Genomic DNA, 21,275 nt, shown 5'->3' on the forward strand with positions numbered 1-21,275 from the left:
CACGAATGAACATTGTGCCTTTGCAGGAGGACACAAGAATGTTGTGCACATTTCTCTTCCGCGCATCTGTCCATCCATCACAAAGCAAAGTACAACCATACTTTGCCCAAGTGGCCTTGAGAGGCTCCATCTCCATCTCCACAGCCAGTTGCTCCTTGCGAAGCTCAGTAGTGCGCAATGTCTCGTAGGAGGGGCCATCCCACTCACACCCAATGCGGGAGATAGCTCTCATTGCCTTCTTCCATCGAGGAGTCCTGACAATGTGGAAGGATAATCCACATTGAATAAACAACTTCATCAACTCCCTCGTTGCCTCTTTCATGGCAGCCTTTTGCATCCCTGCCTGTACATGTCCTTTCTTGAACATTGGAAGACTAGTTCTTTTGGCTCGAGGTGCCGAGCTAGAACCACCTGCAACACCACCTGCAACCTCACCACTGGTATCTTCCTCTCTGATACTGCGAGTCCTCTTGGAGACACTTTGACGTGCTTCAGGCTCTCCCAGATTGGGGATATCCTCAAGGGGGATACCTAGCTGCATGGCCTTCCAAGCCTTGAGGCTATCATAGATTTCTTGTGGCACATGCTTACATGGCCCAATGCCGAAACCCTTTGTTTGTGACAAATGTGCCTTCAACCTGGTGACACTGCCATGGTGCTTATCAGCACAAAAGTTGCATTTCCACTTTCCGGAGCCTGAGCCCCCATATCTAGACTCGAAGGTGACATTGTTCCAAAGAGAATCACCTGTTCGAGGCATCCTACAAGGCGGGGATAAATGCAGATTGTTGGCCCTGCAAGTGCGACACATAACATAAATTAATCTCAATAGAGCAAGGGTGGACCGTGGAAGATATGCCATAAATATTGATGGAAGAGAAAAAAGTGTGCTGCTTTGTGAGTTGTGCAGAGAAAACCAACTTAAAGCAAAACATGACATTACCCCTTTGGAAGACCTCCACAAGGCCCAAGGACACCAAAGAGCAGGGGGCCGACACAAGCGATGGAAGGAATCGAAGGATGGCACACAAATCGGCAAACTCACAGGCGGCCGCCACTGGGAAGTGTGAATGAACTGCGCCGTACGATTCACGAAAGGAAACGTTTTTTAAGGTTTTTAAAAACTGCATGATGTATGAAACGCGTTTCATACTGCACGAAACGTTTTGAAACTGTATGAAACGCGTTTCTATGCAACACTGGTGCCAGAGAAAGTATGGACAGGGAAGCCTCCGTCATACAAGCACTTGAGAGTGTTTGGTTGCGTTGCGTACGTGCACATACGCAGGGAAATACGCACCAAACTTGATCCCAAGTCTCACAAATGCATATTCCTAGGATATGGTGACAGAGGTGAAATGGGGTATAGACTTTGGGATCCAGTGAACAGAAAGATTATACGCAGCAATGATGTCATTTTTGATGAAACATGCATGTATAAGGAGCCTGCAAGGCAACAGGAGCCTGGCAGAGTCATCTTTGATGATGATGGACATCATGGACAACAACCGAGGGCTGTAAATCAGCCATTACAGCAACAAAACCAGCCCTTAAATGGTGCTGAAAATGGTCCAAATGGACAGCCAGAGATGGCAGAAGATATCCCTATGGATATCCCACAGTTAGAGGAGATACCGGGCATGATCTTTCAACCTTATGGCATGGAACAGGAGCCACCAATAGGTGACATGCAGGCTGGACAGCAACCTGCAGATGATGGTCATTGGGTACGGAGGTCCACAAGACCCTCCTTAGCCCCTGACAGGTTTGTTCCAGGGGTTGACTACTTGATGCTCACTGACTGTGGGGAGCCCTCATGTTATAAGGAGGCTTTACAGAGGACAGACAAGGCTCTTTGGGAGCGTGCTATGAAGTCAGAGATGGATTCTCTGCACAAAAATGGAACATGGAAGTTGGTGCATTTGCCTCCAGGCAAGAAGGTTTTGCCATGCAAGTGGGTTTACAGGCTCAAAGTTGCACCTGATGCAAAGCCAAGATACAAAGCCAGGTTAGTGGCTAAGGGCTTGAAGCAGGAATATGGTGTGGACTTTGATGAGATCTTCTCTCCAGTGGTCAAAATGACCACACTTGAGCTGTATTAGCTTTGGTTGCTCATGATGATCTGGATTTGATTCAGATGGATGTGAAGACTGCTTTTCTTCACGGTGATCTCCATGAGGAGATATATATGCAACAGCCAGAGGGTTATGCAGTGAATGGAAAGGAGATTGTATGCAAGCTCAAAAAGAGTCTTTATGGGCTCAAACAAGCACCAAGGGAATGGTATCATAAATTTGATACATTCATGAAATCCCAGGATTTCAGGAGGAGTGACATAGATCACTGCTTATACACCAAGAAAGCTTTGGATGGCAGTCTATTGATCCTCATCTTGTATGTTGATGATATGTTGATTGCCGGGAAATCTCGTAAAGAGATGGATGCCTTGAAGAAGAGGCTGCATCAGACCTTTGATATGAAGGATTCGGGTGATGCAAATCACATTCTGGGTATGCGGATACTTCGGGACACAAATTAGCATGTGTTGTATTTGTCTCAAAAGGAATACATTGGCAAAGTTTTGCAGAGGTTCAATATGGAAGGCGGGAAGAAGACTAGTACTCCTTTGCCTCCATATGTGAAACTCAGTGCTATGGACAGCCCACACTCAGATAGTGGTAGGGCTGATATGCCCAAGATTCCGTATGCTTCAGCTTGTGGCAGTCTCATGTATGCCATGGTTGCTACTAGGCCGGACATTGCATTTGCAGTGGGAGTGGTTTCCAGATACATGGCCAACCCTGGTAAGAAGCATTGGGAAGCAGTGAAAGGTGTCATGAGATACCTGAAGGGCACACAGGATATGTGCATATGCTTTGGCAAACAGGATGCATTAGTGCATGGTTACACGGATTCGGATTATGCCGGTCATCCAGATAACCGAAGTCTACTACCGGTTATGTGTTTACATTCACAGGAGGTGCTGTGTCATGGATATCCAGGATGCAGAAGTGCACTGCCTTATCTACTACAGAGGCCGAGTATATTGCAGCCACAGAGGCTTGCAAGGAGGCATTATGGCTATCTCGGTTAGTGGTTGATTTGGGTTATACAGGGGATATTCCATTGTTGCATTGTGACAGTCAGAGTGCCATCCAGTTGGCAAAGAACCCTGTCTTTCATGCAAAGACGAAGCATGTGGATGTGAAGTATCACTTCATCAGAGAGGTGATAGAGAACAAGCAAATTCAGCTTGTCAAGATTCATACGGATGACAACCCGGCTGATCTGTTGACAAAGAGTTTGCCTCCAGAGTGGTTTGCTCATTGCAGACACTTGATGGGCATTGGATGAGGCCAGTTTCAGCCTTGATATGGCCTTGTATATTATCATGTACATGCTGATTTTTCTTTTCTTCATTTAAGGGCACTTTGCCTTTAAGTGGGAGGTTGTTGGGATAAAGGCATTATGCCCACCCTTATAGTGTGTACTAGCCCATAAGTTTTATAGTACATAGTACACTTAGTACTTTTAATGTACTAAGTGCACTATGTGTACTAGTGCAAATATACATGTGTGATAGGGGAGTCACACACTTGATGAGTTGACTTATCTCCACATATGTCTCTCTCACTCTCATCTCCCTTCACCCCAGGGCCCACGCGCACACTCACACACATAAGAGCATACATTCATACAAAGGTCTGTGTACTAAGTTTTTGTCAGAGCTCTGGATATACAAGGCAGACTCGGTCATAATGAAGGCTAGCACTAAGGATCATAACAAATAGAAAGAATTATTTTGATAGGAACATATGCACCACTAAAGATAGAAAGAATTAACACAATATCAATTGGGTGCAACTTGGACGAAAACTTCACAATGTAAAATTTGCATGTCCACTAATACAACATAAAGATATACCTCGATGAATCCAAGAACATGCCCAAATTCACCTTATAAGAATGTGCAATTTATGCACCTCATGGCGAAGAGCTTGGCTGAACCAAACCTCAGTCTAGCAATTCGGTCACCTATTTCGTGATCTCTTCTTGTTGTGCTCTACTTACCCTATATGAGGGTCTATTTGGCGGGGAACTACCCGGCACCAAATCAATGCGGTGATCCTCAAGTCTTTCAGGAGATAATTCTCCTGGCAAAGCATCTACAAAACAATCCTTGAATGTGTACAAGAATTTCAGCCTGTCACTCATAAGAGTGTCCACATTTACATCATCACATTTGACAATATCACGTACAAAAAACAAGTACCCAAAAACACTCTTTTTCATTGCTTCATTGATCTGAATATGAGATACAACTGCAATGGAGTTTAGTATGTTGTCCACCCTTTTGCATGTTATGATCAGTCCTCTCCTTTGCCAATAAGACGACCACTGTATCCACAATTTTTATTCGTGTCAAAACCAAGCTCTAATACCAATGTAAGGTCTCCCTAGACCTTGCCCTGGAATAATCTGACTGGAAACCACTTAGGAGCAAGGCTTAAGGCTCACCTCCAAACCACAGAGTCCTCCTCCGGACTCACCCGGCCATAGCTACATCCTTGAAGAAGCTCCCCGCAGTAAGACTTGGTGTCCCATACCACCAGGCGACACCATACAGGTGTCATCGTGGTGAACATCCCCGATGCCAAGTCCCCTTTCCACGTGACATAGATAAGGTAGACCCCTCAGCCATAAAAACTAGCCCCATGCTTGATAGTTTGGAGAGAGGTATACCATCTATCGGGGGCTTATGCTCCTCTCATGTTTCATGTTTCATGTTTCATGTTCCTTGTATTCCATGATGAGATTTCCATGGACAGTTTTGTATCACTCCAATGAGAGTTTTAATTTGTTCTATTTTATTTTCCGTTCCATGATGCATGGACATTATTGTATCACTTTGGTCTCATAGGCCCATTGGGTCTTTAGTAGACACTTAATCTCTCTCTCTCTCTCTCTCTCTCTCTCTCAGATAGCAGGGTAGCCTTGAAGAGGGAGAAAAAATACTTGGACAAGGATCTGACCCCGGCACAAGTGGCACACAGGAAGGCCTCAATGGAGGAGGTCATGGCAACCTGTAAGGAAGGGAAGTGGGCAGTATACCAACTCCCGAGATGGAAAAGTCATCATTACAGAGAGGCGCCCCACCCCTACATAGAGGTGTGGGATCTATGAGACTACACGCATCAAGATGGCAACCTGGAATTGTAATGGGACTCTGTGGTCAGATGTGGGAGGCTTTTGGGAGACATTTACAAGATGAGATATAGTCTTCTATACAGACACATCAGAGCTCAGAGGGGATTGCCTCATGTCATCGGATACCAGTGGGAGCCGGCGGCTTAGCATGGGCGTACCCGCAGAACAGGAGGAGTACGGGGGTCAGGAGAAGTAGCAGTCCTATTTACGTTGCACCTTCAGGGTATGATTAGCAATCAGGCTGGATGAGGATGCTATATACATGTGCGTTAGGCTACAGCGTACACCCACCAGATACATACATGTGGAAGTTTGTTTCTTTGCACCAGATACTGCACGATGTTTTGTACACGATAGTCAGGACAGCCCAACCACTCAGGCAAAGGAGAGGAAGGAGTCCCCTCATGCATCATTGTCTGATGAGATCTCAGCCACTCAGGCAGAGGAAAGGAAGGAGTCCCCTTAGCATCATTGTCTGGAGATCTCAGCCACATTGGGACTAGGTAAAGTTCTCCTCATTGGGAACTTCAACACTAGGACCAAGAGTAAGCAGTCTCAGTTAGTCTCAGTTATATAGCTTTGTAAAATTTACAAAGCCCCTGGTCATCTCCGATATTCTCCTCCTCCTAAAAGATATCTAGCACTGACTTCCATGAATATATGCCTATTCACAACCATGTCCCCAACCTTGTGCATGGGTGCCCATTGACAGGCGGGGAAAAAGGTGTGCAAACACCCAAACTTATTTGCGGTCGATTTTGTCCTTTTTCCTTATTTTTGACCTATATTAAAAGTCCCTTACACTCTTTTTAGGATTCAATCTTTTGACCGAACCATGTATTATGATGAAGTAACTTTTCTAGCACCTTTCTGGTCCATTTGCACTCCCCAACTAGTGTCACGTGCATACCCGGTTCGTGTACAAGTGACATGGCATTCTTAGCATTCATGAGCATTTAGCATAGCGTTCTTAGCAGTAAGTGAGCATTAAGCATGTCATTCAAGCATTAGGCAAATAGTTGTGAGCAGCCAACAGGATTACAGCAGCCGACTAGGTTTTATTGCTAGTCATGGGATTATCAGCAACTGACATGGCATTATTCTGTCGTGGGTATTGTGACAGCAACTGACTGAGTATTCTAATGAGTCGTGGGATTTTACATCAGCCAACAGCAGTAGATACAGCCCGACTAGCATCAAATTCATATATAAAAGGCATAGCACTTCATTCAGTTCTGCAGCTCTCCATTGTTTGGTGGTCTTCAGCCCAAGGCCCTAGGAAGGTGTGGAGTTCAGCATTCAGCAGTACAGTATTCAGCATTCAGCCTTCAGCAGTTCATCTCCTGCCTCCTACATAGAGGAAAGCCAGCATCCAAAGGGTGGACCTCAGCATTGGAGAAAGGAACATTCAGTCATCATCATCATTCAGCATATCTTTCTCTTCCCGAGAAGGATACTCATTTAGGACAGGCATAGATCTATTCATAGATCTCATTGTAACCATCACATTTAATATAGCTGCATTGCATTTGCATTGAAATCGTTCTCTTTCTCTTAAGTGTTTCTAAGTGAAGCCTAAGGTTGTTTTACTACGATCAATCCCTCGCATGTCACAACCACGCTGCCATGTTAACATTTGGGCATTTTCCTGGTTCACACATGGACACCTACCACCTGTTGTTGTCCACCTGTCGAGCACACGGGCCAGCCCATCATAGTAACACGGGACGGAGGGGACGGAGGGCCGGGACGCGGAAACGCCATCCTGAATCGGCGATTCGTTCCGGCACGGGCTGGGGACGAAGGGGAGGCCTCAGGTAGATGCATCACAAGGGGACGCCATCCCGAGAACGGCGGAACGAGCTGCGCAGGTCGGGGACGGGACTGGAACAGGACGGCCGCGCCCACCCCTTTTTTTCGCTGTTTTTTCGCGCCGTTTTTTTGCTTTTTTTCCTGCCATTTTTTCGCTTTTTTTCGCCGTTTTTATTTCGCAGCTGCCCGTTGCTTTCCTCCCGTTGGTGGCTGGCAGCCCGTTGCTTTCCTCACGCTGGCCTGGCTGCCATCACCTATGACCTGCACGCTGCAAGGCTGCACCGCCATGAGCCTATAAGGCTTGTGCTCTCCTCTCTCTCTCTCCCACTCTCACTCTTGGCCAGCCGCCCCACTCTAGAGCTTAAGGCTTAAGCAACAAGCGCTCTCTCTCTCTCTCTCTCTCTCTCTCTCTCTCTCTCTCTCTCAACTTTCACCCTCTCTCATGGCATCTTCTTCACAAGCAACCTTCGGCTCCGCACGTCGTGGTGGTGCTAGAAGAACCGATGGTTGGTCATGGTGGGAAGAGGTTAATGCCAACCGCCCTGGAAGTGGAGGAGGTTCACACCCGTGGTCTTGCAAGCTTTTCCCCTATAGGCGGACGAGTGGGTCATACAAAGTGAGAGCCCACCTTATGCATGAGTCCGGCCACGAGGTTCGATTTTGCACGGGAATCACATCGGAAAAGAGAAGGGAGCTTCTTGAGCGCATTGCCCGGCATGAGGTTTGAGGGCTACAAGGCCAGCACGTGTGGCTGTGGATCCTGCAGCATTTGTGACACCACTTGAGGGATCTGTTTCAGGGTCAAAGGGTGCATCTACCACATCTACACCACGGCCACATGGTGTAGGTTCCTTTGCGATGCCCACGCCCGCGCGGTGACAGAGTACACTTGAGGGAAGTTGGGATCCTAAGACGAAGGAAGAGGTTGACACAACTGTGACTCGTTTCTTCTTCCATGACCATATTGCTTTCCATACTGCTAGGTAAGCCTTGACTCTTCCCTCTTGACATGATTTTTCTAAGTTTCATTCTTGAAAGTTCACTTGTTTCTTTTTGTAATCAGATCCGAGTACTTCAAGGCTATGGTGAAGAGGATTGGGGAGTATGGTGCAAACTACACCCCCCATCATCGGAGTCTCTGCGCACCACATTGCTCGACAAGGAGAAGCGCCTTGTCGAGCAAGCTGCAGAGAACACAAAGCGGCTATGGGTAAAGAATGGAGTGTCACTCATTGCAAATGGATGGAGTGACACACGAAAGCGGTCCATCCATGGTCTTGTTGCATATTCCCGTGGCGAGATGTACTTTATTGCTTCACATGATGCCTCAGGGACAGGGATGCTATGCGTCAGAAAGGTGTATGAGGCAATGGATAGAATGATAGAGAAGTTACAAGAGTTAGAGCCCGATGGGGACAGATACAAGGAGATTCGTTCCTTATGTGTGACGAGGTGGAACTCCTATGCCTCTCCTATGCATGCAGCTTTAGGGTAATGGACAGGAGAGTGACAGAGAGGTCAGTGATGGTTGGAGGCGTATCTTGGATCGTCTAGTGCCAGATGGAGGCATTAGGCGCAAAATCAGAGACCAGCTTGCTGCATACAGGTCCTTTCGTGGTGCTTTTGGTTGTGCGGATGCACAGGAGGATAGGTTGAAGGTTGGGGCTGCTTTGTGGTGGGAAGACTATGGTTCAGATGGGCCTGAGCTACAACACTTGGCTATCCGCATTCTCAGCCAAGCTGTAAGCTCCTCTTGTTTGGAGCAACTTTGGAGTTCTTACAGCCATATTGTATCAAAGAAGAGAAACCGCCTTGGTGTAGAAAAGGCCAATGATCTTGTCTTTGTAAGCACAAACTTGCGAATGCTTTGCAAGGGTGCGACTGCAAAGGCAGATCCCTTTACTCAGTGGGAGATGGAGCAGGAGGAGGGAAATGAGCAGGTGGAGACACAACAGAGCCCAAAGGATGATGCCACTACCTTTCAGACTGGTCATGTAGGCAGCCATGATCATGACGCCAGTACTTCTCACGCTCCAGCCTCCGATTGAGCATTGCAGGCTCTATGATTTATCATTTAGCTATGTTTCATTGTTTTTACTTTTGAGTCTTGACTCAGCACTTCGTGTGCATTGTAGACACTAGTCTTTTGTTATTTGATAGTGATCATCATTCCATGCTTATATATTACATAAGTCTTATTAGCGCTTGTTCGGTGTTTGTGCCACGTATTGCACATTTAAAGTGATGCCTTGAATGTTCAAAGTGAAAAAACATGAATGTCATTTTATTTAGTGTGCTTTGTAGTCAATAAATTGCATATTCCATATGCCCTCCCCGTCCACGTTGTCCCTGCCTTTTGCCATTTCCCGTCCCCGTCCCCGTTCCGTGTTACTATGCAGCCCATCCCTGACAGGACTGCCTGGCCTGGGGCTTTGCTGATCTGTAGGTGCACCAGATGAGAGGTGGCTAAAACCAACAGATGATTAATTCTTACACATTCAATAGTTTCTTACATGATCTCCCCAAAAATAAGTATGCTGTTCCAACTCAAAGCCATGCATGTCTCTCAAAAATAAGCAAGTATACATACATCGAAGGGAAAAAAATATTTTTACAACCTTGTGAAAGCATACCTATGATGGTGCCATGCAGCAGTCCGTATGAAAGTGGTGAAGAGGCTTCAAGTTGCTCCTTTAAGAAAAGATAGACATGCCCAACTAATTCATGAATGTCACCGTCTTGGTCCTTAAAACTGAAGAGACTTTTGCTTATGTGTAAAGCTATATAACGTCTGTCCAGACCATGCATAAAACCCAAGTTGTAAGCTAGTACTCCATAAGTCTCTTCAAATCCTACAAATGTGCTTCTTAGTGTGATGACTAGACTAACTCCAGCTAAAAGCAAATAGTTACAACATTGAAAACTTGTTCCATCTACAGATGGTGGGAAAACATGAAATCACAACGAAGTAAAGCAAGGCTAGGACCGATGAGAACTGTCCTAAGGTTGGGGCTGCCTAAGGTCAGGACGCCTAAAACCTGTGTAGCTAGGCCCAATTCAAGAATTATCAAATCATGAAAGATAAACTTCCCCGTGGCGCATGGCATGAGGAAGTGGTGGCACATGGTAGAAGGTGAGGGGTGCTGAATGGCAAAGCATATTTGGATGCATGGCAGGAGAAGATTGCAACACCTGGCAGAACGTGAGGGCTGACACGTTACCTTAAGAAAAGGGGTGACAGGCACATAGCCAGAAAGAAACCCCTCTGCCTTCTAATGCCCTCATATGATATACATACTAAGCCCACAACCACTTTGAGACAATCCATAACCATGGCTAAGCCTGACACTTCAGAGCTCTGTATGGTCAGGACCTATACAGAACTCTATTAAGGCAATTGTTGGCTTCACACACATGCGGTTCAGCTGTAGGACACATGCACATAATGTCAAATTAAAGCCAATTGTTTAGCACTATGGTTAGGTGGCCATAACAAGAACACCATCGATTCAATCAAGCTTTAGTCCCACAAAACAAAATACCTATCCATCTGCTATTTAAGCCAAACACATACATGTAGAAGCACTTGCATAGGTGTACATGTTTCCTTTTGAAGAAAAACAGAAATGTCTTTGCAGTACGTGTGATTGGTTATTAGTCATGGCAAGTTTTTTACACAAATTCAATATCTGCTAACATGCCTTAGACATGCAAGTTCATAAAGAGACAAGCAAATATACACCTTTTGTCTGAACCTTGCCCTATAGGACCAGGCCATCTTCTAATCCTCCCCGCACCTGGCCAACGCTTCACCAATGCCGTTTGCCAGAGCATCTCACTCCTGAAAAGAGCTGCCCATCTCTTTCTCACACAAGCTGCCGACACCCAGCAAGAAACTGGCAGCCTTATAAGGACCTCAATTATAAGATGATCAGGAAGATTCTCAAAAGGGTCTCCTCCTGCCAATTCCAATCCTTCTGGGACATGAGAGGCATCGCTGGAATAGTCAAGTGCCTGAGGTTCATCTTCTTCATGTACAAGGTTACACCTTTCCTCTTGCACATTGGGCTGGCATTGGATTAGAGACTCCACTGTTTCCCCTGTGCTTGTTGATGAAGTGTTTTCCGCACCTGTAAGACTAGTTCCGGCATTTTGATGCTCATGATCTATATCAACCTTCCGCTGTAGTGGAGGACCCTGTGTGTCCGGGTCACCCATTGGAAAGCTTTTAACAACCCTATTCTTCTCTAACTTGTGTTTTGTAGATCAGTCAGCCAATTTTGAATGGTGGCACATAGGCACTATCACGTTTCAATCTATGTCTCCACCTGCAAAAACCTCTTTGTTTCCTGAGTCCTGGCAAGACCTTTATAGCTTTATTTCAAAATGTCCATGAGGCTTCTTTGGTAGTACTCAGCATTTTTCCGATTTCATCTACACATGAATCCAAAAGAACTTAGATTTTTTAGAAATAAAGTAGCACACTCATCTTTAACTTTTTCTACAGAATGGGCCAACTGAACACAGGCATTGCAACACAGAGCTATTATGCACATACATGGGATATTCAATCAATAAAACAAGACACACAATGAGCTATCAACACAAAATGGGCTATTAAACACAGCCCTATCATGCCACCTACATGAATGCTGTATAGACAGAATGGGCTATTATAGTTAAACCAACCATGCTCATTTTAATTTATTTTTCTATGAGTGTAGTCAAAAGGTTTGGAAATGGGCACCTCCCTGAAGGTGGCTTGATCTTCCTGCCCTAGTTAGCAGTGCTTTAGAGCTATCTAGCAATCATTCAATACAACTAAGTAGTGCTTAAATAAATAGCACTACATCAATGCTCTTTTAGATTGGTGAAGGTGCAATCCCTTTGTGCTAAATAACAGGGCTGTAAGTGCTTCAATGCTCTCTAGTAGTGCTAGAACTACAGTGCTGTAAGTGCTTCAATGTTGTCTAGTAGTGCTAATTGCCTTGAAGAACAGCTTGCATTACGACTTGTAGCCACGATACCAACAGAGCCTATGAGGATTTAAACTCTGGACCCCCCTTCCCGAATCACTAGTCTTCACTGCTGGGATACATGCCCATTGGCCAAGCATGCTCATATCACCATACTACATAAAGGAAGCAGCACAGAAAAACCTCTAATGCGAAAACCATCCAGTAGAGGTGTTTGTGAAAACCCATGTACTCAAATGAGAGAACCCGGTAGACGGTTTTGTGATGGTGTAAAGAAGAAACCTTCAATGGTATCCCCTCTGATTCTCACAAGGTTTCTGTGTAAAGCAAGAAACTGCACTAGGAGTCAAACAAAACAAACATAATGCCGTACATGTAGACAGCCACATATACGCACAAGGCCACATACGGTCATATCCATCCAATCAAGCGAAGCAAACATTATGCCGTTCATACATACGGCCAGATATCAAGGCCACATACGGTCATATCCATTCAATCAAGTGAAGCAAAGGTAATGGTGTAATACGATCAAACCATGGCCACATATGTAGAACTGAAATGAAAATAAATTAGTAGGAATACCTCTTGGGCGATCCCTGTGAAAGAGGATGTACTAACGAATCCATTACTGTAGATTGAAAACCAGCCATATTGCGTCTTGAGATGACACAAAAGGGCAAAACGTGATATGGAAACCCTAAACAGCAGAGCTGAAATGGATGATCAGAAACGAAAAAACCCTACTATTGCAGAGACGGAATTGAGAGCAGTGAAAGAGTTGCAGGAAACCAGAAACATTAGAAACCCTACAATACAAGATCAGAAGAAGAAAATGGAGGAAGAAGAAATGGGTCCACGCTGGCACCAATAATATGCCCCTTTGTGGTTTGAATATGGCCTTTCCACGTGGCAAGCCTGTGCGCTACTCATTCAGAAAATATATAATAATAAAGAGAGTGATGATAACTCCAAAATAATAGATAGTGAATGCAGCAGTTAGAATGGAGTTCTAGAGTCCAAGTTGTCAAACTCATTCTATTTTGAGATAGTGCAGCGGTTAGAATGGAGTTCGAGAGGGTTAGAATGGAGTTCGAGAGTCCCAGGTTGTCGAACTCATATCTGTTTTGAATCTTCCCAACGCGAGGGATGGCACTTGTGTGTGGGTGATAAAATGTGTATATTCTACTTTCAAGCCAAGTATCAAAAAAAAATTTAATAGATAGCAAATATGTCTATATTGAATATGTATATAATATAATAAATTTTGAGTGAATATGTATATAAGTATGAGAGTGTATAACAGATAGTAGGAGCCACTGTTCAGAGAAACACTACAAACCATATACAATTTACCTACAACATTTTTGTTTGTACATGTAAATTTTATTTTCTAAGTTTTGAAAAGGCTACAAAATTCAAGCCATTTTAGTTATTTTTAGTTTAAATATCCGTGTACTCTCTACCAAAATCTTTTAAAGTTTCAAGTTTTGTGATCAAACTTTCTTTTTTTTTAACTTGTACAATTTATTTTCTCGGTTTTGAAAAGTGTTGAAAATTTTTGTTTTTTTATGAAACTCCTCGACTAGGTATATAAATATGAGATTACCTTTTGGATGAATTTATGGACCTCAAGGATACCTCTCAATCCTTAAGCCTCACTAAGGTCCATCGGTTTTGAGAAACTCACTTGGTAAAATTCAACTTACTTATAAGCATATAATCAACACCATAGGAATCCAACCATGTAGGACGGAAGGTTGATGTAACAATGCCATCCTCCCCCACCCACATCCTTAAAGATGCATCTCAATATTAAATAATAAATGGGCCTACATAATATGATGGCTCTAGAAATTCAAAAATTATTAAGGCATTATGGAGGGTAGAGAGGTATGTTTGAGGTCCATAGGTTTCAATGACCTCATATGGGGTATAGGGAAAGTTTAATATACCTACGAGTGGGCCTAAATGTAGGAACATCCTCCCCCAACATCTATCATATTGCTCACACCCATTACCATCCTCCCACCCCATTGAAGTCCACACTATAATATTGCTCACACCCATTGCCATCCTCTCCCCACCAATTGCAATCCACATCTACACAATATTGCTCAATATCTCCTTGGCCAAATGTTTTGAAGTGATCTTAAGAAATCACCAAAAGGATAGGAAGTTAATGCCTTTGACTAGATATGCAAATTCCTACGTAAACCAATTTTTAGCAAGATTTCCCAACAAGTAGAATGGGTGCTTGTTAGCTCTTGACTTTGCTCATCATGTATAAAAAGTGGTGAAGGACATCATGCCCTTTTAATGATTCAGAGAAGCTCATGTTGACAAAATATGTTACTCCATGTGAGATGTGTATATGGTCTCAAAGTTCCATTGCAATTTAGTCTCGTACAACTAGAAACCATCTCGAGCTTGTTAACATTATGCCCTTCTAGTGATTTGGAGAAGCTCATGTTGATAAAATATTTGTCTCCATGTGAGGTGCAAAGGTACATCGCAATATAGTCTCCTACAACTAGAAACCATATGGAGCTTGTTAACCTGTGTGAACATAATGTGGGTAGTGTTAGAGGCTGATCGGATAGTTCTTATAACAATGTAAACTGGTCAAGTGGCTAGGATTATGGATCTTTTGTGAGTAGTTCTAGTTGTGGAGCTCTACCATGGGATTAGGGAATCCCTAAAGAGAATGTGGGGGAGAGGGAGAGGTAAACACACACACACACGAGAGAGAGCAAGACACAAGAGAGAGATGAATGGCTGAATTTTCTTCTATCTTTCTTCTTCTCTACACTCAACCAACATAACATAAAAAGATGAGAGTACACACTATATGGGTTAGTACTCAACTATTACAACATACAAGGGTCGGTCCATAATGTGAACCTGACTAAATGAGCTGGCACTATAACTATGCCAGTCTCTAGTAATCCAAGATGGCTGTCACACAGCCTGTCATCCCACTAGCTACATATCACCCATAATCTCACCAACCATGCCAGTGGTGTAGATGCGAAAGCTATCACCCAGGCGGGTCATCAATGTCCATTGTAGCACTAGTTGAGCTCGATATCTCAACACTCCCCCTCGAGCTCAACTTCACACACTGCACTCCAAGTAAGCTCCTAAACTTGTGGAGCTTCTCTGTGCCCAATGCCTTCGTGAAGATGTCATCCACCTGATCCTCTGTGTTGACATATCCCATATCTACATCTCCTGCTAGAACCTTCTCCTCACAAAGTGATAATGCACCTCAATGTGCTTCGTTCTAGAATGATATATTGGGTTACTGGGATCTGTATGCTGCTCATGTTGTCACAATATATGACAACTGCCCTATCCACGGGCTCTCCCATGTCACCAAGTAGCTTCTGAAACCAAGCTGCCATAGCAGCACCCATATACTCTGCCTCTGTACTCGACAAGGCAATTGTTGGCTGCTTCTTACTGCTCCAACTCATAACAGCACTCCCAAATGAGAACATTAAATCACTGGTAGATCTCCTGTTATCTGCAATACTACTAGCCCAATCAGCATTTGTGTACCCATGCAGTTGTATCTCTGTACCAGCCTCATAGAAAAGTCCATAATCAACTGTGGACTTTATGTACCTGAGAATCCGTCTAGCCGCATCCAAGTGTGGCTTCCTAGGGGCCTGCATAAACTGACTCACAAGTCCAACAGCATAGCTCAAGTTTGGCCTCGTAATAGTCATGTAGATCAAACTACCCACTATGCACCTGTATGTAGTGGGGTCCTCCAAAAGCTCACCTATATCTGCGAAAAGCTTTGTGTTCTGCTCCAATGGCATTGAAATAGGCTTATAGCCTGTCATACCATACTTGGACAGCATGTCCAAGCCATACTGCCTCTGCAATAGCAAAATGCCATGAGGTGATCTCACCACCTCTATGCCTAAGAAATATCGCAGCTCACCCACATCCTTCATCTTAAACTTCTACTTCTAAAGCATCCTAACATCATATATGTCTGCATCACTATCACTAATGATTATTAAGTCATCCACATAGATGACTAATAGTATGATCCCTCTATCTGTCTTTTTCACATATAGTGAAACATCTGCATTGGATATCTGAAATCCAATGGTAACAAGATACTCCCCGATCTTGTTTGACCATGCTCTGGGTGCTTGCTTCAATCCATGCAAGGCTTTGCGTAACCTACACACAAAATCTGCTTGTGCATCACTCTCATAACCTGATGGCTTCTTGCAAATCACCATGCAAGAAAGCATTCTTTACATCCATTTGATGTAAAGACCAACCCTTCACTGCAGCCATAGCAATGACAGCTCTCACGGTTGCCATTCTTGCAACCGGGCTGAATGTCTCCTCATAGTCTATGCCATAAGTCTGCGCATAGCCCTTGGCACCTACTCACTGAACCATTAGCATTGTGCTTGACTTTATACACCCACTTACATCCGATTGCCTTCTTTTCCTTAGGCAAAGGCACTAACTCCCATTTACATTCGATTGCCTTCTTTTCCTTAGGCAAAGGCACTAACTCCCATGTTGCATTTGCATCTAATGCTGCCATCTCCTCATCCATGGCATCTTCCCATTTCTTATTTCCAATTGCCTGCTCAAAGCAAGTGGGCTCAACCTCCTGTATTGCTTTTACCATGCAAGCAAAATGATGGGTTGTATATCCATCATATCTTAACCTGTCAACAAGGTATCTAACCCTCGTCGACCTACGTACACCTGGATCACTGCCAGGTGTCCTCAAAACAGCCCTGGTTCTCCTTACACCATGAGTAACCACAGACGGAATGCCAAGCTCCTCATCAAGGCTCTGCTCCTCCAGAGCCACTAGAGTCACCATCCACATATGAGTGACCTGCTGCTGGCAGATCAGGCACAAAAGGTTGATCTACCTTTTCCTTCCCTTTCCGTGATACATGTGTACCTGCATCATTCCTCAACCTACCTGACAATGGGCTAACATTGGATCCACTGCTTGAGGACTCCCTAGGTCCACTCATCACCTATGATTGCTGCTCTACATGTGGTGCAACTTCGGCACTTCTTACATCTGCATCTTCTATTGCCTTCACTACTGGTACATACCAGTTACTCATCTCATCGAAGACAACATCTCTGCTTACCCGCATCTCACGAGTGGTAGGGTTATAGCATCTATGTCACATAGGCTGTAATGCTTGTGTGACCGACGACAGACCGGATGGCCATGTCCGGGGTTCAGTGGGAGAGGACGCCCATGCGGAGTCATGGGCGACCAGGCTAGTGTGGACGGCAGGCCACACACTATATAGCCTGGGGGATGAGGGGCAATCCTCATTCTTCCTCTATGGCTGGGTGGTGAGCCAGAGGCCGTCCCCTCCTGTGGTAATGCCCGTAGTAGCGGCGTTACAGGAATGTAACACTGGTATCAGAGCGTGGTTCGAGGGGATCGTGAGAGTCCGCGCGTGAACGGGGGACCGGAGCCCACTCGATGGTTTTCATCCACAATCTTCTCGCCCTTATCTCGAATGGAGGGTGTGGAGGGAGGCGGCCATGGAAGAATGGAGGGGAAGAACTCTCTCTCTCTCTCTCTCTCTCTCTCCCCGTCACACACAGCAAATTGCAAGTAAGAGCTCGTTTTTTCTTTGCGTTGAAGCTTTATGCGAAATAAATTTTGTTTGATAATGAAGCTTGTCTGCGAAGAAGTCGTTGAAGCTTGTCTGAACGAAAGCATTTCGAAGGCAACGTTTTGTGTGTGGGAGATGTGGGGCGAAGAGCACAATTGTGTGTTGGGGGGGGGGGGCGAAGAGCAGCCCCACTGTCTGCGAAGGATTTGTTGAAGATTGTGTAAGAGGGCGGCACCACCCCCACTGTCTGCGAAAGCTTCGTTGAAGCTTGTGTGTGGGGGGGGGCGAAGACCACCAGCCCACGATGCTGTGAATGACCAAGCGGCGACGACGTTTTCGTTGACCCGTGTGTGGGGGGGGGAGGGGCGAAGCAAGCCCAGGGCGAAAGGGACCATTAACTGAAACGTTAAATGAACCCGCCTTGAAGGGGCGAAGACGGCACCTTCACCCTGCACCCGAATAGCCAAGTCGGTAGACGTCGGAGGAGGAGACGAACTGGTGGTCAGCCTGGGAGCGGCGGAAGGGTGTGAGATCAGTGGAGGAGTTGACTTGGCTACTCCTACAGGCAGGCCAGGCGGCCAGCCAACAGCCAGCCTCCAACAGCCAGCCTTGAAGGCCAGCCAGGCCTAGGCGGCCAGCTAGCCGGCCAGCCAGGCCTTACCCGGCCAGCCAGGCCAGCTCAGGCGACCAGCCAGCCAGGCGGCGGCGGCGGCCAGCCAGGGGCGGCGGCGGCGGCCAGCCACCAGCCCAGCAAACGCCACGAGCAGAAAAAAAAGAGAGAAAAAAAACCCATATATTTTAATTGTTCATTTTTTAATTAAAAATGAAATGGGCATGCCCAGCACACAGCTGGCAAACGGGCGGCCAGACTCGGCCCTAAGGACACTCCCCACGGGCGGGCAGCCACGCCCGAAGCGGCGAGGGCCGGCCCGGCCCGTTATTATTTTATTTTATTTTATTTTTAAAAAAAAACACACAAAACAACGGTACACCCCACGAAACCAACCCACACGGCCATCGTGCCATGTGGCCGTAGTGCCCGTTTTCCACGAAAGAGACCCACCGCACACGGCCGTAGCGTCGCGTGCTAAGAGAGAGACAAATCCCACAGCCGTAGTGCCGAGTCCTTCGAGAGAGAGCCGTTCTATGGCCGTTGTGCCTAGTGAACACGTCTATGGCCGTAGCGCCGCGAGGGTAGCACATGTGGTGATCACACCTTTGGTTCAAAACACTAAATTTAAGCTGAGCATAGCTTAGTATTAACCATCAAAGTCACGTAGTTTGGCTATAGTGTAAATCTAAAACTGCGGTGTGTTTTACTTGGGCTAAGACAAACGGCAATGGCGTCAGTTGTGCCCAAATTAGACGAAGTGCTAATCACGAGAAATCAGATAAGCCTAATTGAGCCGTAGTGCTCATAACCCTTCACAATCTTTTAACAGATGCTAGAAGATTGTGATAAACTTTGGCAAATGAAAACCATGTACAAGCGTAGTCTTGATGTGGTTATGCCTTGTGTCCAAACAAGTTGCTTACTGTTTGTAGCAACAAGAGAGCTTTGGCCCGTAGAGGCAAGCTGGCCCTTGTTAAAAGTAACAAAATAGTGTCACTACTTGGGCCTAGAGAGTAGTGACTAGTTTGATTTAGTCACGTGAATGGTTTATCTAGGAGTACTAATCTGAGGGATTAGCATACGCCTAGATATAATAGCAGATTTAGGATTGATTTATAGAAATCAAAGGTAAATCTGAAGGGGTATAGTCTTGAGATGTAATGCTCAATGTCCTTATAGAAGTTGATCGAAGAGAACTGTTCTTAAACTTACTAGCATGGTTTTCTCTTCTTTTTATTGCCATGCGTCGACATCCCACTGCTCGAGAGTTTGTGGTGATCTTTCGAGGGGGGAAAGAGCCTTTTTATATGTCACATCAATTGGTTTGGTGGTAATTTGATGGTATGGGACATCAAATTCTCACGGAATCAATTGTAGTCTTGGTGGAATGAGACGCCAAGGCTTGTGCATGTAACTTGACTCTTTGGCAGGTCTGTATGTACACTTGTCTGTAGTGATAAAGTGTGCAAGATAAAATTTGAACTTTGAAAATTACCAAATATAGCCATAAGTTGGGATAAAACCTAGTTACAGAGTTCGGAGAAGCTCTAGGTAGCAAGACCATGATGGTGTACTAGTGCTAACAGAGTGATTTAGTTCCGGAGTGATCTAAATCTAGAGGTTAGCAGTAAGACTAGTTTGGTTGGACAGTTTCATGCATGGGGGACGCCCTATAGCATTTTGCAAGCGTAGTCTTGCCTATGTTCAACATAAGTGTGCGATTGTGAGCACATTTTAGTTGCTACCATATGAATTTGGGAAATATATTACTTTCCTACATAAGCAATTGTAATATTGCATGATAGGCTATTTTGCTTACAAGTTCATGTGCGTGTAAACCCTATAAGTCGTATGACCCCTAGAAAATGAGTGGAGCATTTCTAGGATTTTAATAAGGTTTTACATGGCAATAGTGAGTGTATCTCACTCCAGATGAGCCTAGTTGTTGTTAGTATCGGATCCGACATATGTAGTGTACATAAACTCGGGCTGAGTTAGGATAGAAGGCTAAGCCGGAGAGCTTAGTGGTAAATCCTACTGTATCTGGTGAGTTTTGACTTAACCGGAGTGTTAAGAAGTAAACTCAAAGTCTGGGGCTGAACTGGAATGTTCGGAGGCAGACATATCTTTTGTTAAATCGGAGAATTTAGCAACAGATGAGCTTGGGGTGAACCATGGTACCCAGGAAAAAAGCTCTTCACACTAAAATAGTGCACAATAATTTTAGGGTGATAAAAATCCATCGCAGGAATGTTTTACAACTTTCCATAGATGATAGATGAAGACCATGTACTTTACGGAGTTAAAGTACATAGGTGGTGACTTCGGCGCCACATTTTTTGTAGGAAGTCACCAGTGGTGTGGTTAGGTCAGCCGAGACTCCACAAGACCTATGCACTAGTTTTTAAGTTGACCTCTATTAAGGACGTCCAAAAATTCTTGTTGTAATACCAAAAATTGTACTACAATGTGCAATGGAGGGGTCAATTTGTGTAGTCACTTCTTAGCAGCAAGTGACTTAAGCATCTTGTTATAGATGGTTGTATATGGTACTCCCACTCGGGGGAGGTATGCCATTGGATACGGAGTTACTCACAGACTAGTATGGAGCTACTAGTGTGATGATAGTGGGTACGTAGTTACTCACTACTAATACATAACTGCTAATAACATTAAGATCCTCGAGTGAAAGATACTCTAGAGCAACATTTTAAATTACCTAACCACAATCCATGAGTATCGAGGCACTCATAAATATGTTGACGTTGCTCAAATCGAGGGACCGATTTGTTCGATGGTATGGAATAAGCAAGGAGAATGGAGTAACTTAAAAGTTACACATCACTAGTCCTAGTGAGTTGTCGAGGTCATTCGTAGTTTGATGATCCCCTCTACCTATCTATCAGATAACATTCAATTTTGCAAGCCCTGGCATTTAATCCGTAGTGATTATGAGTTTGGTGTGAGATATGGTTATGAAGTTCTTATAAGAGTATTCGTTTATTTGCTTGTCATTGGTTATAGCTTGGT

General features: G+C 44.8%; 1 protein-coding gene across 2 annotated transcripts in view; it reads right to left on the reverse strand.

The window, feature by feature from the left end:
• LOC147633187 (uncharacterized) overlaps positions 1–12,856 on the reverse strand; it is a 48,803-nt gene extending 35,947 nt beyond the window's left edge. Inside the window, exons 1-3 of one of the 2 annotated variants that reach the window (XR_015267085.1) lie at positions 12,582–12,812; positions 10,763–11,454; positions 9,654–9,811 (exon numbers count right to left, since the gene is read on the reverse strand). Coding sequence is in view for 1 of the 2 variants with exons in the window: in XM_086806208.1 (XP_086662334.1) it covers positions 9,654–9,811; positions 10,763–11,238 (634 nt within the window). In the remaining variant the exon portion in view is untranslated. Of the gene's footprint in view, positions 1–9,653; positions 9,812–10,762; positions 11,455–12,581 lie in introns of both variants that reach the window. The other variant, XM_086806208.1, reaches the window with a different exon arrangement.
• Positions 12,857–21,275: the final 8,419 nt, after the last annotated feature.

The sequence above is a fragment of the Cibotium barometz genome, chromosome 12, assembly GCF_041138505.1.
Source record: "Cibotium barometz isolate CiBa-2024 chromosome 12, ASM4113850v1, whole genome shotgun sequence".
NCBI classification, from domain to species: Eukaryota; Viridiplantae; Streptophyta; class Polypodiopsida; order Cyatheales; family Cibotiaceae; genus Cibotium; species Cibotium barometz.